Source organism: Asterias rubens, chromosome 18 (genome assembly GCF_902459465.1).
Source record: "Asterias rubens chromosome 18, eAstRub1.3, whole genome shotgun sequence".
NCBI lineage: Eukaryota > Metazoa > Echinodermata > Asteroidea > Forcipulatida > Asteriidae > Asterias > Asterias rubens.
This window is the reverse complement of record NC_047079.1, coordinates 11,637,855-11,655,544: the sequence shown is the minus strand read 5'-3', so window position 1 is coordinate 11,655,544 and position 17,690 is coordinate 11,637,855. Positions and strand designations below refer to the sequence as shown.

General features: G+C 38.0%; 1 protein-coding gene across 3 annotated transcripts; it reads right to left on the bottom strand.

Annotated features, from left to right (window-relative positions):
• Window positions 1-2: 2 nt before the first annotated feature.
• LOC117302266 (exocyst complex component 8-like) lies at window positions 3-14,362 on the bottom strand. 3 transcript variants are annotated; one of them, XM_033786125.1, is made up of 18 exons: window positions 14,303-14,362; window positions 11,633-11,788; window positions 10,455-10,547; window positions 9,846-9,937; window positions 9,561-9,703; window positions 8,858-8,937; window positions 8,515-8,588; window positions 8,173-8,281; window positions 7,624-7,659; window positions 6,624-6,776; window positions 6,024-6,075; window positions 5,435-5,579; window positions 4,536-4,716; window positions 3,817-4,067; window positions 3,232-3,337; window positions 2,823-2,917; window positions 1,619-1,786; window positions 3-951 (listed from the first exon to the last, which is right to left on the bottom strand). In XM_033786125.1, exons 1-18 carry the CDS (start codon window positions 14,355-14,357, stop codon window positions 856-858), a joined length of 2,085 nt encoding a protein of 694 aa, XP_033642016.1. In that variant the 5' UTR covers window positions 14,358-14,362; the 3' UTR covers window positions 3-855. The 3 variants fall into 3 exon arrangements, with proteins under 3 accessions (XP_033642016.1, XP_033642017.1, XP_033642018.1); XM_033786126.1 differs by having other exon boundaries at window positions 9,846-9,934; XM_033786127.1 differs by lacking the exon at window positions 7,624-7,659.
• Between the last annotated feature and the right edge of the window lie 3,328 nt (window positions 14,363-17,690).

Genomic DNA, 17,690 nt, shown 5'->3' with positions numbered 1-17,690 from the left:
GGGCACCAGTCACAACCAGTCACAACAGTGTACACTAAATGTAATTTTGGCTGGTAACCTGTTTCTGTTGAGCAATACTTTTAGGTGCTAAACAAGTTTTTCTGCTTACAGGCTTTATGAAATTGGGATCTATCCGAGTGTCATTTATAAGTGTATAAAGTTGTCAATGTTCATTTGGGGGGGGGGGGGTCTGAGGGAAGAAGTGTCCATGTTTTGGATATAATATTTAACTGATGTTTTCTGAATAAATAATCTTTGGTCAGTCAACAATAGTTATACAGCTTTCTACTTTTACTAACATTCAGCGGATTAGTGCCAGTTCAAACGAGAGATGCCATCTTTGTATTGTACTCAGAAGCCATAGTGCCAATCATTATGACATTTGTCATTACATCATAAGCACCAGACTCTAGAACATGACTGGTTTCTCTTTGAGCTTCAATAACTAAATTATTACAAGTTTGAATCTTTAGACAACAATCCAAAGCCCACTTGAAAAACCTACAACAACAAAAACACTGGGATTTTAATCCAAGTTAACATATTCAATGAAGTTTTCTTGATATTTTTGAAAACAAAATTAAAACTTTTTCATTTTTGTGAAAGAAACTAAAATCACATCACATCATGTGCTAGCTCCCGTGGTTCATCAAATATGAGATTAATTTTTTTTACAAAAATCAATATTGCACTTAAAACAAAAAGTAAACATACAAAAACATTTCAAGAATATAGAATCTGAAAATAAAATCAGCAATATGTTAACATAATAGAATAAGCAAGTGGAGTTATAAAAACAAAAACAAAGAAACAAAATAATTTGGATAGTCACAAATAAAGCCCTTCTATACCTCGTTATATTAGTGCACCAAGATTTTGAACCTTTCGGGTGATTTGCCGGTGGCGATTGCGGAAGTCCTTCAATTCTTTCAGGCTCCGATCTGCAACACCCTGTAAAGGATTCCAAAGATTAAAAATTTATAAAAATACAAATTGATCAGCTAAAGAAATACATTTGCTTATTTGAAATAGTCGATTTCACAAAACTCTTCCTAACTTAAGACTAATCTTAGGACTTAGGACGAGTCCCAACCATGCACATTAGCATGCAGACCTTAAGATTAATCCTAAGTTAGGACTAGGAGTTACTTGTCCTAACTCGAGATAAGACGAGTCATGACTCTTTGTGAAATCGACGGCTGTTTCTTGAAGAGAGTTTAATATTTTTGAGTTGAAGAAACACAGTTTGAGAAAATTACAGATCAGTTTTCCCTACTGATTAACTTAATATATTTATTACTGACAGTTTGTAAACTTCACATTTAAAATGATTAATGCAATACATTAATAAAGTCTCTTTAACCAAACCTAATAATAACAGAAAAGATGTACACATTTTGGAAAGTATTGACAAAACATTTGACACAGACTGGAAAGAAATCAGAACCAGCTGAATAGATGTAAATTTTGCAGCACAGTACACTCAGCACTATCCTGAGTTTTGTGAACAAAAGTCCACAGGGAAATCACTCGGGTGGGATTCTAACACACAACCTTTTCATTGCTAGAGCAGATGTCGTATCACAAGAACAAGTTTACTTGAGGGGATTATTTTTACCTTGATCTTTTTCTCAACATGAGGAAGCAGGACAGTGAAGAGGTAATCAATATTCGTCATGATGAATGGTCGCTCGTCGGCAAACCTGTCCGACATGACTGCTGTCTCCATTAGGTGAACATGACTCTCCATTACATCCTTGATGGTCCAGATTAGATCTGGGTACAACTGTAGATGAGAGGGTATTGGGTATGATCAGGCACCTAGTTACCCAGTCTAAGTACGCCCAGTTTGGGTGTATAATACCCTAGTTCATTCTAAATGGTCCATATTAGATATGGGTACAACTGTGGATAAGAGGGTGTAAGGTATGATCAGGCACAGTCCAACTACGCCCAGTTTGAGTATACTTTAATACAACACTCGCATTGCATCCTCAGTGATCCAGATTAGATCTGGGTACAACTGTAGACAAGAGGGTATTGGGTATGATCAGGCACCTACTTACCCAGTCTAAGTACGCCCAGTTTGGGTATATAGTACCCTAGTACAACACTCCCATTGCATTCTCAATGGTCCATATTAGATCTGGGTGTTGGGTATGATCAGGCACCTAGTATTAGTAACCCAGTCTAAGTACGCCCAGTTTGGGTATACAACCCCACCCTAGTACAAAACTCCCATTGCATCCTCAAGGGTCAATATTAAATCTGGGTACAACTTTAGACAAGAGGGTGCTGGATATTGCTGGTTAGGATCAGGCACCTAGTTACCCAGTCCAACTACACCCAGTTTGAGTATACTTTAATACAATGCTCCCATTGCACCCTCAGTGTTCCAGATTAATTCTGGGTACAACTGTAGATAAGATAATGTTAGCTATTGCTGGGTATGATCAGGCACCTAGTTACCCAGTCCAAGTATGCCCAGTTTGGGTATACCATCCCCTTCACCCTAATACAACACGCCCCTTGTATCATCAGTGGCCCATGTTACATCTGGGTACAACTGTAGATAAGAGGGTGCTGGATATTGCTAGGTATGATCAGGCACCTAGTTACCCAGTCCAAGTATGCCCAGTTTGGGTATGCCATCCCCTTCGCCCTAATACAACACGCACATTGTATCATCAGTGGCCCATGTTACATCTGGGAACAACTATAGATAAGAGGGTGCTGGATATTGCTAGGTATGATCAGGCACCTGTTGCCCAGTCAAAGTACCCCCAGTTTTGTGTAATCAAGGAGTTTCATTGAAGACTTACCTCTGGAACATAAAGCTTGAGTGCATCGAGTAGAAATGACAGAAGCACCTTGGTAAAAGCAACATTACTGCTGGAAAGACTTACAAAGCAACTGTCTGTAAGAAAAAAATACATTAAATCAAATTGATAACTATAAAAATAAACAACAAAGATCAAACATGCAAAACAAAGTATGTTCGGTATTGCATCTTTTGTGTCCTTTGTATCCTGCTCATTTCTGTTCAGCAGACAATAGTTAAGCAATATATTAGACAACTCTATGAATGTGGGCTTAAGCAGGGAGCCAATAGGTGTCTTGTAGAATTGATGTCACTAATTCACCACATACCCCTATCATTCATGAACACTAATATTGCAGCAATGATTATAAGAATGACTCAATGGGTAAAAGTTCAATAAGATGACGTACCATAAACCAGAGTGTTGAAATCTTCAAAGCCAAGTTGGAACATTTCTTGGATGAGGTTATTAGCTGCGTTGGGATTCTTCAGATTCAGTGGGTACCATCGTTCATCCTTTAAAGAAAACAAACAATAAGGAGAACCTCATGAGACTTCTAAAATACTAAACAATACTCTGTACAGCCGGGTTCAATCTAGGAGAGGAGTAGAAACCGACACTATGATATTGAAAAACGAAAATGAAAAGGTCAATTTAAACTGTTTCTTTCCAGGGAATACAAACGGGCAAAGGAGGCCATGGCCTTCCTTGCCCTTTTCTTGACCGTGGTGCCCTTCAAACAAATGGAAGTGCCCTTTAGGTATACCATTGGCAGGCCTGGTACCTCACAGAGGCAACGAAGGTGGTTGCCTTGGTGCCCTTGAAATGCTCTAGTAGGGTGAAAAAACAAAGCATAAGGCCTGAAACGGCCTTGCCTTGGTGCCCTTGAAATACTCCAGTAGTAGGGTGCCTTTTACTATTAAGGAAAAAACGAAGCATAAGGCCTGAAATGGCCTTGCCCTCTCAAAGATGAAATCCCACGCCTGCAACTTACCACATTTCGATGTCTGGAAGCTTCAATAAGCTGTTCTTTGTTGTACTGCATTGCCTCCCGTATTCCTCTCAATAATAATGTGTTCATAGCAAACAGTAGCTCCAGACCAATCACTGAGAGTTGCTGGCAGTATGTCCGAGCGATTCCAACACACTCTGCTACGATGGCTACACTTGTCTTCTTAGCGAGGGCTTGACGCGAGAAGTGATTAGCGAAGGTTTTCAACTCAGCTTTGCTCCAAACGACAAACGCTGCAAACAAAGTTTGAAATAATATTATACTAAACCGAATCATAGTAGTTATTTTATCAACGGACCCTGAATAAAGAAATATAATCAGAAACAACTAAAAAGTTAAATCAATATTCATCATCACTACTGCACAAAAGGAACAAGTCAAAGATTTTTAATTTGTTTTATTCCTGGGTTAGCCTGGATTGAGCATTGGCTGGCCAAGAAAATGAGGATATACACTGTAGACTTATTACTAATTGTTCAAGCATTTGTAACAACACATTTTCTTGATACACAGGAAAATGAGGCAATAGACTTTTACCAGTCACTCGAGTATTTGTCATTATCCACTTTCTGTTACCAAGGGCAAATGAGACAATAGACTTGTCCCAGTAGCTTGTAATTTTGGCAAATTTGAGAGGGAACATCATCACAATAAGGTATGGTTAACATTAGGGTAAGATTAAGGTTTGGTTAAATAACTACCTGAGAAACATCCTTGATTTTCAGAAAATGTGATGCGGAACTCTTTGCCCGTCTCAATGATGTTGTTAAAGAAAACACCGCAAAGCTTTGTGATGTACATGCTTGTAGCACCCTCTATCCTCAACTGACGAAGAGATTGTTTAATGGATGCGCTACGGTTCTTCAGGAATAAATCACACGCCTACCAGGAACAGACAAATCAAGAAAGTTTTAAATTGAGAAAAAGGAATCCATAGAAGTTTTATTATCTCTGAAGAATCACCAAGTAATCTGGGTCTCGTAAGCATAAAAACTTGCTCAGCACAGAATTGTTTTTGCTAAGCACAGAAAAATCTTGCTTAAAAGAAACTGGGTACCAGCCAAAATTCCATAGAATTTACATTGTTGCAACTGGTAACACCTAATGTTAGTTTTGAATTGTGTAAGAAATTAACCTGGGGACAATTTCATAAAGCTGTATTACCGCTAAGCAAATATTTGTGCTTACTTTAAGAGAAAACAATCAAAAGTAAAGCCCATTTCATAAACAGTATGATTTCATTTAGTGAGTATGTGCATTGTAGCATCACTCGTTTGTCAACAAGAACGGGCGGAAAGCTAGCGTGCGTTTTACTTTGCTTATGGTGTGGCAGGAGATTCTATCCCCCGCAGGTTCTGTCCCCCCAATATGGCAAACTGTGTACAAACTTCTTCTGATAGCGCCCTCTTTTGAATCGTCCTCCTCTAGCCCATGTTAATTTCCCATATGGGGGACAGAATCTACAGTGGACCTGGGACACGGGCAAGCAATATTAATAAAATAGAAGTTCTGCCAATGGCCGCTCCGTAAGCATAAAACATCTGCCTACAGGCCGAGGCTCGATGAGAAAACCTCTGAGGGCTCGAGGTTACTCACATACCTGAGTTGCTCTTCCAAGGCGGATGAGTTCTGTGACTGCCCTTCGAGTCACCTGAGGTCCACCTCTGAGTGACCGGTCGGGTGATACCTGTAACTCACGAGTCAGCACCTCAGTCAACTGCTTCACTCTGTGGTCAACTCTAGCCCTGCAAATAATAAAAATTTATTTGTAACCATTTCCAAAAAGCATAACATTTTTTAATTTTTTTTTTTTTTTTCCCTTCAAATGTACCATGTATGAGGCCCTTCAGAAGACTGATGCATTTTAGACTGAACTTTCTCAATGTAATTTCAATTTAAAAAGTGGATGGCAGACATGCCATCATCATCAAATTTTGGAAAGTACATAGTAGTTTAGCAGTTTTTAATACACATCGGTGCAGGGGTAAAAACAAATTATACCATACTTATGTTTGTACAATGTTTGATTTCGCTTGGAGGTCTTGTCATTGATGAAGGAGCAACAGAAATTTAAAAGTTACTTCAAGTATGGAACAAAAACTCTAATGCAGTCTAAGATACCTAGCTTGAACACGGACTAACACACAAATAAGATTGTTATTTCTAGCAATAATTCTCATTTATCTTACCTCATTTCTTTGAGCGCTGGACTCTGTGGAATGGAATCAAGGTATTCATTCGCTGTAAAACAAAAAGTTTTCTGTTAATTAAAAGAAATTCTTACATTTCATCTCCTTTAGAAAAGGACTCTTTCTAACGAAGAAATACAAATGGCCCCGTCTGTTTTAAAATGGTACTTTATTATTAGGGCTAATAACCACTTTGACTCTGGGGCTCCAGTATTTCTAGAGGATTTATTGCCTGATTTGTACGTATCATCGACACCATCCTTCTTTGTACCTTAATCTGACAGGAAAACACTTTAACACTTGTTTTTTAGTACTCTTTCTGTGTACTCTTTATAAGCAGGTCATGAAACTTTGCATGGTAGAGAGAATATCTAAGAGAGATTTGTAGTAAAACCATGTGGATATCTCTTTTGAGTAGTGTTGGATCTTAAAGAAAAAAACAGTTGTTATTAACTCTTCATTATAACAACATTTAAGAGAATTTTCAATTGCAAAAGTTTCCTGTCTCGAGTTGTTTGGCAAGGTAGTGAAATCTGGTTTGATGCGTGTGCAAAGTGAATGCAATTCTATATTGACCCCAAGAGGGCAGTATTTAGTTACTTTTGATGATGAGATCAGTAGCTTCTTCAAAGTTCCTCTGGGCAATACACATGTCTAGGTCTTCAGGTAGTTCTATCAGCCAATCCACTTTGAGCATACTGGACGATTCCACTGGCATTGTGGGTGACATCACATCATCATCTTCATCAAACGCTGTCAACAATACAAAACGAACAAATAGTCAGAGACCATTTGGTATAACAGGAATCAGTATCGATCATTGTTCTTGCACATGGGTAACAAGACAAAATGGTGGATGAAAGATAGGGCTCAAACGAGTCAGTAGCTGTAGCCAAAGTCGCCGTTTCGGACACAGCCTAAGGATATGTCTGAAAAAGCGGCTGTGGCTTGATCATCATGACAACATGCATTGAAGCATAAGAGGCCCATGCCATGGCAACACCCTTAGCAACAGCCACACAGCAGCTGATTCAGCGGCTCTGGCTTAGGCCCAATCAGAAGACATGCACATTTGATACAAGGCTTCAAACGGCAGATCAAAACCTTAAGCCAGAGCAGGGCCCAATTTCATGTAGCTGCTTAAGCATAACAAGTTGCTAAGCACAACAAAATTATGCGAACCAAAATAAGGTTCAAGCTAAGTAACCATTTTACGCGTGCAGAATGTAACCGTTATCTTGCATAGTTATGCTTAGCAGAAACAAATGTTAAGCAATACTTTCTGCTTTAAAAGCAGCTCGTTGAAATTGGGCCCTGATGTCACAGCCCTGTTTTCATAAGGGTAAAACTATAACAGGCAACACTATGGGATGCGGTTTGGGTGACTTCTGGTCGTAATATTTCTTTGTAATTTCTAACGAAACATCTAACAAAAAAAATCCTTTTGCATGCAGTTTGACACAATTACTTCAAGTTCTATCTGCAGGGCTTGGTATGTTCATATCACTTTAAGAAACAATCATGGAAGATACATTCTGGAGATAGATTTTCAAATGAATCAAAGTTGCAGGCAGTCATGCTAAATCACACCAAGATATACCTTCACTCAGTAAGAATCCATATATATCTGTCTTATCTGAAAATACGATCGCAAATATCCAAACTCTCATTACAATTTAAAAAGAACTCAACAAAATATGAAATGTTATATTTTTCTATGCAGCTTATAATGTCATCTTGGGAGGTCAGGATTTTTATAATTCTCATAATGATACACAATTTGAAATCAAAATTTAATAAACTGTATTTTCTAAGTAATACAAATAAATGAAATAATACAACTTAAAAATAACCCAAAACATTAGGATTTTGTTTTCCTTACCCTGGCTATCTCGCCCCAAAATATAGCAAAATATGATTATTATTTTTTATTTATTGCCAAGTCAAATGGTTTGAGGCAAACCTTTGTATAGCAAACTCCAGATGAGCAAACCCTGGTAGCATTGTGCGATACACACTCATTCAGAATTGTGTATGGGTGTTCAACAACTCTTACGTAACTCACAAAAAGCGTTCCCTAATCAAGTGTCGTAGCAACTGTCTTGGAGTCTCAGGCCTGATAACTCATTACTCGTTACTCAATACTCACGATTATAATCGTTGGACTCTACGCTCATCTGCTCAGCCAACTCCCTCCTGTGAGTATCAGCAGCTGCTTTAGTCTTCTTCGCCTCTTCGAGTTTATCCAGCCATGTTCGCTGAAAAGAAAATTCAAAACAATGACAAGAAATTCCATGTTTACCTTTTGGGATTCAATGTATAAATTTGCTAAATTAAATGGATCTCCTCATTCCAACACTTAAATGTAGCTTATCTGTAATAAATAACAAGAGCTTTAAGATGATCTTAGTCTTAGATTATAAAGCACTATTATACATGTATAAAAACTTAGTACTATTCTTATCATAAAAACCAGGTTTACTCTCTGTACCTTTGTCTTGGAGTTGTCCGCTCTGTAAATCCTCTGATCAGGAAACATCAGTATCTTGAAAGCATTTTTCACAGCTACGAAGTCAAAAAGAAAAACAAGTTATAAATAAAAGATACCACATATTATTACTATTATGTTTTTATTATACATGATTTCTGTCGATCGTATTTACTCTTCATGAAGACTACAAAAGCTCTGTGAGTTACTTCAATCTTAATTGTTTTGAAATGTTTACACTTTACAAATCACAAACAAAATTTGAGACATTCAAAGGCGTATGCTAAGGGTAGTTGTTTTGCTTTAATCGATTATGTTATGATGGAAATTCCAAAAAGTGACTTACGACCAACATCTCGGACGTTAACAACAGCAAGGCTGTCCAGCTCATATAATGCCTGGTACTTGTACCTCACTGGTCCCCGTCTGCAAAACAAGTGTTTAAAACCTCATTGCATGACTTCTTACTGGCACTTTGAACAAAGACATTGACCAATAGGGAGACCACCAAAATTGGGCTTAATAGATCAATAATAATAATAAGACTTGTAATGCGCACGTATCCACCCTGCTGGGTGTTCAAGGCGCAGTAAACCAAAAAACAAAAACAAAGAAAAACAGACACAACAAAATTAATTCTTGAAAACCTGCGACATAAGATAAGTTTTGAGAAGAGATTTGAATTTTTTGGTACAAAGTCAAGATCTAAGACTAAGTGGTAGAGAGTTCCAGATGCGTGGCGCAGCTGAAGAAAAAGACCTGTCACCCCATGAGTGTCGAGACTTGGGTTCATTGAGGAGAAGCATGGATTTTGATCAAAGATTCCTTGATGGAGTGTAAACTTGAAACAGCTGGTAGAGGTTGGCAAATTTGTCTTTCCCCCAAGTCAGTAAAAAATTAACTACATAGTAATTTCCCTCTGATAAGGGGTACCTCTATGAGACAAAAATGTAAGTTTGTACTGGAACCTTGCAGAGGGCACCACAGAAAAAGCACAGGGCACTACAGCAAATGCTGTGGGTTATTTCAAAGCCTGAAGTTTATTCTACCTGTTGGGAACGAATGTTGTAATAACTAAGCTATCGTTGAGCAGGTAAGCATGAACTCGTTGAACCTCGGAGAACGTATCCGTGTCTAACTCCACTAGGTCGCCATCATGGACAATGTATCGACCTGGTACCTCGGTTATCCTCTGCAAAAAACAGACAGGTAAATACAGTAAGAAATGCATCAGTGCTGGAAAGGCACCAGACTGTTTTGGAACTTGTTTGCCTTTATTTTAACCTAATCCACATTCAAAAGTTAATAAATTAGGAGTTCTTTTGATTACTGACCGAGCATCCTTCTACTCGATCCAGGAGTGAGGCTATTGTTCTCTTCTGGTCATCTTTGTTCTGCGGCAAGTCTTTATTTCTTACTGAAGCTTCTGGAAAATAACAAGAGAATCGAGAAAATAACAGAATAATCGAGAAGTCATAATCAATAAAACTCATTGTTTAATAAATGTAATAAGTTCACAAGGGATAAATAATATTATTTTGGTTTTCTGCCATACACTAATATGTGATGTTAGGCCATAAGCGCTGTATATCAGTGCTTTTCAAAGCATAAAAAAAAGTTAGCGTGCCAGAGGACACATTTTGTTGTCAAGCTCTAGTCAACTGACCGATCCATTAAGCCCCGCCCCATTGTGTAATGACCAATCACAACACAATGAAGGTCCGACACTAAGGTCCGACATGCGTGCGCGTCTGCTTGGCGCGCGCCGCAGAGTTGTGCAGAAAGGCATTGGAGAGCCCCACGTGTTCATGCTCACACGTGCATCGTGGGCTGAGCCTACTGGATCGGTCTATTCTCTTTGTTCAACCCAAAATTATTTAAAATTTTACCAGACTGTTTTCCTTATTTAATTTAATCTGTTTATAAATCATTAAGAAACTTACCTTTCTTTCCAATGGACATTTCTAGCATTTGGCTCATGATGGATTTCTGTTCCGTTAAGACGTGGCTCAGTTGATACATCTCTCCTTCAAGATCTGATCCATAAAGGAGCTCAGGAAGAATAATAATAGGTTTTTATATCGTGCTTTGCACACTTGAAGGGCGTCTCAAAGCTCTTCCAACATTATTACACCTAGTCACTGGGCCATTTAATTCATTCCTTAAAACCATCTCAGCTCCCTCTGGAGTATATATAGCTTGTGCAACAAATATGCGCTACGAAGCTAAATCAAACAAAAGAACTATCTCTGCCCTTACAGGTACCCATTTACCCCTGGCTGGAGAGAAGCAAATCAAGTTAAGTGTCTTGCTCAGGGACACAAGTAACCCAAGAGAAATTTGCCGTGCATTGCAACATACAAAGGAATAGCGGGTATTGAACTTGAAGGGGCAAAGCAATTTCCTCTAGAAAGGGGCACCTCTCTGAGGAAAATGTAAATTTGTATTGGAACCACAGCAAAAGCACAGGACACCAAGGCAATTGCTGTGGGTGCTGTGGGTGATAGTATAGAAGTGTCCCTTACTAGAGGAAAACTGCTGTGCCCCCTGAGCAGAATGGGAATAAAGTCTGTCAAGACTGACTGAACAATTATGTGATGAACAAAGTCTCAACAAATGAAACAAATCACTTTAAATTTGGTTGTTATTGAACATCACCAGTATGATTGACAGAAATGAGTTTGCTTTTATGGCGATTGCTTCTCAAAGATAAGATGATCATTTAAAGGGTCTATGTACTTAAAACACAATGTCCACAGATTTACACTAAACTTACACAGCTTGAAGATAATGATGGTAGAAAGCTTCCTTTAAAATATTATATGCCTGAATTATTTTAGAAATAAGTAAAACAATGTGATGAAAATAATTTTCGCCTCAGTGATCATGAGATGAAAATTATTTTAGCATGTAAAACTGTGTTTTCATTACATTGTGTTACTCATTTCTCAAAAACTACAGCACCTCAGCAACTGATATTTTAGGGTATGCTTTCTACTATCATTATCTTCAAATGGTGTAAATTAAATGTAAATCTGTGGACATTGTGTTTTGTGTTACAAAAAAGTAACCAAATCCTTTAAAGTTGAAACACTTCCTACTTGTTTCTATAAAAGGATACATGATATTTCTTTCGCTGTCTCAATGAACTGCGTATAGTTCCTGTAGACATTTTTCTTGAGTGCTATCGCTGTGTCTTCGCTGAGATGCTGAACCTTCTGCCGATGCTCAAGGAGTTCGTTGTAAACATCACCTCCAGAGCAGATGTCAAAAACATCTGTTGAGACAAAAACGAAAAACAAATCCAGAATAGTTATTACTAATAATGGGGTGGTTTAGGTGGCCAAGTTGGCGTAGTAATGTCTTTCGTCACCTTCCACCTCTATGACCCCAGTTCGAATCCCACTGGGTGCAGTGCATTGTGTGGATTGGGTTTTCAATTCAGTCCCTACCTGACTGCCTGTTTTTTTCCCTGGAATAATTCTCTAGGATTTTCCTCCTACATCTAAAACTGTAACTTCCTTCCCTGCCTTATTACCATTGGGTTTTTGGCTAGTATAGTGATTAAGTTTGCTTTTCCGAGAGTTCTTGGCTTCACAACCAGAATAAATGAAATGAAATGAGGAGTTACTAATAATAAATAATAATAATAATAATAACCGTATTTATAACGCGCCTTTTGCCAAAGGATACAAAGCGCCAGGTATTATTACTGCAAGGAGTGGGGCGAATTTTGAGATACATGTATAAGACCTAATCGTTAAGCACCATGTAATGGTTTACAAGGTGCTATGGCGCAATATGCTGCCAATCCAGCCAGGAACACCGGGGCGAACCCCTTCTCTTTTCGATAAGTGCACTGGGTTCTTTTACATGCGTTTACACAACACATGGGACCAACGGCTTTACGTCCCATCCGAAGGACGAAGCAATGGTTATGTGTCTTGCTTAAGGACACAAGTGTCACGGCTGGGGATTCGAACCCACACTCTGCTGATCAGAAACATCAGAGTTGGAATTCGGTGCTCTTAACCGCTCGGCCACGACACTCCCAAAACAAGCGTTCTCCCTAAATGGGTCTGCTGTTAAATGCAAGTTAAATCATCTGAGGATCAGTCAAAGTTTTCTCCAAGTGGTCTGGCTGGCAAGTTCAGTAGGTAAAAGCACTGCATTTAATATGAAACATGGACTTCTGGAAAAGCTGGCGGACTAGAGATAGAGATTGACATGTGAAATTCCAACTGGTCTCTCTGGTTTGTGGCTGAAAAATACTAAGCTTCTGTGTTACATTGCCAAATATTTTGTTTTTCTACATTAAGTGTTTACAAATTTAAATTTCGAAAAGGTCCAAATCTGAAACATTTTTGACAGTTGGGCGGGGATGCCAAGTAACTATTTTTTTGTTTACATGACCTCACTTTTTGTCAATAAATGGCAAAATCCTGCAAAGAGTGCATTTTTTGCATTCTGGGGGACAATGGTGTTGACAAGTTGTTTTCCTCATAAGCCTATACAACATTTAAACAAGTATTTGTAGTTCCGGGCAAGAGGTATTTTTGATAGGAATTTAGTGCATTACTCATTGTAAACAACTGTATAAAAATCTGCGGTCAGGTTTTCTAAACCAAGGCATTTGATTCTTGTAGAAAATTACCCTACTATAGTTGGGTTGGTTTCATAAGTGGTTCGTTCAATGAATTGTAATGGATGACTTGACCTTGGTTATGCTACAGTGAACAAATATTTAGTTTTTGTAACAATCATAGTCCCGTGCTATGAAATCATAATAAAAAATAACACTAGGGTACACATTCTTTAAAAAAAAAAAAATTAGGATGTATATAAATCATGAGAATGAGATTTTTAAATAACCGGTACCTACAATTATACAAATAAATACAAGAAGAAGAAGCTATTTTCGGGTATGTTCGTAACTATTTTTCTCTTTGACAATATAAATATATTCAATCTAAGGATACAAATGTGTATACTTTCACAGAGCAATGAAGGTGTTTTGGTGTTTTTTTGAAATACAGTATTTCAATATTTTTTAGTCTCACACACACACCCTAGACAGACACACTAAACACTAAAATAGTAATATTCAATAAAAACACTTCCAGTTCCACTGTCACTAGGGATAACTTTCCGTATGGCGCCACCACTTTTTCACTAATCTTTACAAAAAGGGTTATCTAATTGAGGTAAATAAGATACTATATTATTTCATATCGCATGAAAAAGTGGTGGCGCCATACGGAAACTTTTCCGTCACTAGTGACAGTGTCAGTCAGCAGACGTCAGACTGTGAAAATAATTAAATAAAGTCAAACAAGAGAAGAGTGGATCTCACAAAATAAATGTAAATTGTAATAGTTTTTGTTTTTTGTAAAGGGTGTCCGTCACTTTGTTGGCTAAATGTGGAAAAAAATCTGGGGACAAAAGCCAAGTATCAAAAATAAACTAAAGTTTTCCAACTAACTCAGTGTAAACTAATAATATAGCGCGTTTTTGAAAGTGCGCTGAGCATTTCCATTAAGCGCGACAACCAACGTATGAGGCCTAGTGCACATTATGCATTCTGCGCTCAGGATACGAAGCAATTTGCATGATACTGTCTCAAATCAAAGATATGGCACAGCACGTCAACAACTTTACATTTTTTTCTAACCACCTCTTCTCCAGTTATACTCAACGAGTTCATATAAATTTAGTAAACCCAAAAGCATCTTTGGTAATTATTCTAAGTCTGTGTGATAAAACTAACAACACAAGAGAGTGGAAAACTTACATTTTTGGGCATCAAAATCATCCTTCGAAAGATTTTTCTTTACGTGGTCCGCCATGTTGAGTTCTGTAATAGGCGGGGTCACTAGACCATTCCATTTTACCCATAGGGAAAAAAACAGATGTATGTCCGAAACAATATTTAAATGCGAACGAGTTCATTCAGTATAAAAACTAACGCCTCCCTTCAAGTTCGTTGTTTAGTAATTCTTACGTACGATCTTAAAAAAACAACATCAAATGATATTTTTGGGGTTAAATATTTTATAAATATTTTATGCTAAAATATTAAACACCCCTGTATAACCTATAAACTATTCCGAGGCAGCACTGACGGCTGGGCGCGCCATCAGCGGTCAAACTATTTCCTTTTTGATTGATTGATTTCGAGGCTTGATGAATTCCATTCTCAGTTTGCCTCGTTTTCATGTTATAAACAATTCATCATCATCCTCTAAAAACACAAACCGAAACACATCAAACAGGCATGCTGATTTTACAACGAAGCTTATATCCGCCAGTGACTAAAACCACAGTTTTTGTACCAAATTTTGCCTGGGGCAAATTTTAGTCAACAGCGTCACGTGAAACCATTGGTGCAGAAAATGATAAACATTTACCGGTGACCAGGCGGCGGGCGGGCCGGTTGTCGACTGACCAAATCGGTGGGGGGAATGCAGGAAATGTACCCGACCAGTATCCGGGGCGTCGAGCAGGTGCGAGGAGCAGATTATGTCTGAATGTGGAACAGTGAATGGTGAATAAACAAGGAACAACCAGCTGGCTCTATTGTTGCTGTTTTTTCTCCAGGATAATAGAAGACTTCACTAGCGGGTCTTTGTTGTGTAATGGCGGGTTTATGAGTGTTTTTTGTATTATTTTGGGGGTGCATTTACAATCCAGACGAACTCGACTTGCTCAGCGGTTCAGTGATGGTGTTTTGGGATGTGGCGATATGAATGAAATAGATGCTGATCAATGCCAAATAAGGAGCGATGATCATGTTATTGAACAGGCAAGTATGAATTCTGTGAAAATCATTGAATTTGTGTTTTTGTAGTATGTGCTTGTGTCTTTGACTTTGATTTCAATTTTCATGTTAAATTTCACATAATTGTTTTTAATATTTAATTGAAAAATTGCACGAACAAATCTAGGCCTAGCTGCCCTAGGCTAGGCCTAATATTACATTTTTGTTACAATTTTATATTACAATTATTAATTGTATGTTTCTGAACGTGTTTTCCAATGCATATTTATTGTAGATCTACCTTACTTATGTCTGCAGACAGAAAATGTAACAATAGCCTTATAAAAAAATTATAGTTGTGATAATTGTAAGTGTAACCTTCCGGATCCTCCAGACAGTCGATCGCATTTGGGAGGATGGAGGGTTAGAGTTACCTACTCCTAGAACTATTTCGGTTTCGTCCGGCTATCGTCTCGGACTCCTAGAACTATTTCGGTTTTGTCCGGCTATCATCTCCCGAGACAATAGCCGGACGAAACCGTAATAGTTCTAGGAGTCCTGAGACGAGTTACCCATCAGCCCCTTGTGTTTGTGGCTCTGAATCTTGGGATTCTGAGTTTGACCCACAAATGGGGCCAGGTCATTGGGGTGGTCACCCCCAATGAAAGACTGCCACTGCCAGAATCCGCCCCTGACTTACCCCCCCCCCCCCCATCCCTATTCCCCTTCCACCTTTCTCACTTAAAATCCCATCTCTACACCTTCATAGATGATTTGAATGATCTCTTCACGCCTTATTGTCTAGTGTAAGTGTGAGTAGCTAGCTGAAATTGCATCCCGTCTGACTCATCATCTACATGGTACAAAAATAGACCCTGAATTATAAATCAGTACTCAGCTAATCTCTAAAATAATCCCACCCTAGTGAGTCATTCTATCAAGTATTAATAATTTTAGCTCAATTAGGGTGGCACAGACTGAGGGCTGCAATTCTTTCACGGGGCAGTTTAAGTTGTATGATTTGGTCGGGTAGATTACCGGCCAAGACTCCACTCAATTGTTATGCTAAGTAAACAACAGCTAAATACTAGTCTTAAGCAATGTATAGGCCTATGGCATGAAATTTTGGCCAGTAACATGTGTAAAATAAGCGAGCTATTTTCGTGCTTAAGCAAATTTTTTGCTTAAGCAGCTCTATGAAATTGGCCCCAGGACTAACATGAATTTAGATGGCACCAGTCAATTATGTGTGAGTGCTGCACCCTTGTCAGTTCTCAGGCTATGTTAATTTCGCTTCAATCCAAATAGTCAAGTTTTTCTTCCTTGCTCAGTTCATTAGCCAGGGGAAAAAATCCCCAAATATTGAGAGAATTTGTGAAAACATCGCCTGAAAAAAAAAAGTAGTACTGCACATGTGGTAAAGATATTCATTGTTATTAACACTCACTTTTGAACAAGTAAATTCCTTGTGACCAATCATGGGTAATATCCGGCAAATTTGTAAAGTAGGTCATGCTACGATGAGTTCGTTCATAAATAAAGTTCAGCAACCTGCCTTGATTGATTACAAGTCACCAATATACCAATTAAATCACAACCCACTTTAATTTTATTTATTAAAAATGAAGCAGTTGTAGCCTACAAAATTACCTAATGTATTCAAAAGGTTTAAATCCGTGGGGCAGTTAGTTTTAATATTCAATGGATAGGCTAAGCTCCTTGAACTTTGTGGACTGATCCAATTGGCTGATAAATTCATGAAGGACTGGTTTACTAAGTACTTGTGACCATACCAAACTATAAACACTTTGGCTATTGTTATTTGCTTACTTTGATTGAATATAAATTTTCAAAAACAAGAATTTGCTATCTTTTTTTGTATTACTTATTTCTATAAATTTTATTTTATTGAAGCCTTTTTTCTTTCCTGTTCAAATGAACATCTGACCCAATTCTAGTTTTGTTAACAACAATATCATTAGGATTTAGCTATTATTCGTTTTGAACTTCATTTAAAGCCATTGGACCCTTTCGGTAAACAGTATTGTCCAAGGCCCACACTTCGTGTATCACAACTTCTATATCAAATAACAAACCTGTGAAAATTTGGGCTTAATCAGTCATCGGAGTCGGGAGAAAATAACGGGAAAACCCACCCTTGTATCCGCGCGTTTCGCCGTGTCATGACATGTGTTTAAAATAAATCCGTAATTCTCGTTAACGAGAATTGATATTGTTTTACTGTTCTCAAAAAGTAAAGCATTTCATGGAATAATATTTCAAGAGAAGTATTTCACCACTACCTTCTGTAAACCCTGTAAGTTATTTGTAAATCTGTGAACTTTTTTTTTTTTTTCTGTACCGAAAGGGTCCAATGGCTTTAATGGTGAAGTGGAAATCTGGTTACATGTACAGGGCTTGA

Excerpts from the sequence above, each read along its gene's own strand:
- LOC117302266 (XM_033786125.1), bottom strand. The coding sequence starts at position 14,357 with ATGGCGGACCACGTAAAGAAAAATCTTTCGAAGGATGATTTTGATGCC. Across the intron at positions 10,548-11,632 it reads GACAGCGAAAGAAATATCAT|ATCTTGAAGGAGAGATGTAT; the intron begins GTATCCTTTTAT and ends TTTATGGATCAG. Across the intron at positions 952-1,618 it reads ATGTTGAGAAAAAGATCAAG|GGTGTTGCAGATCGGAGCCT; the intron begins GTAAAAATAATC and ends AATCCTTTACAG.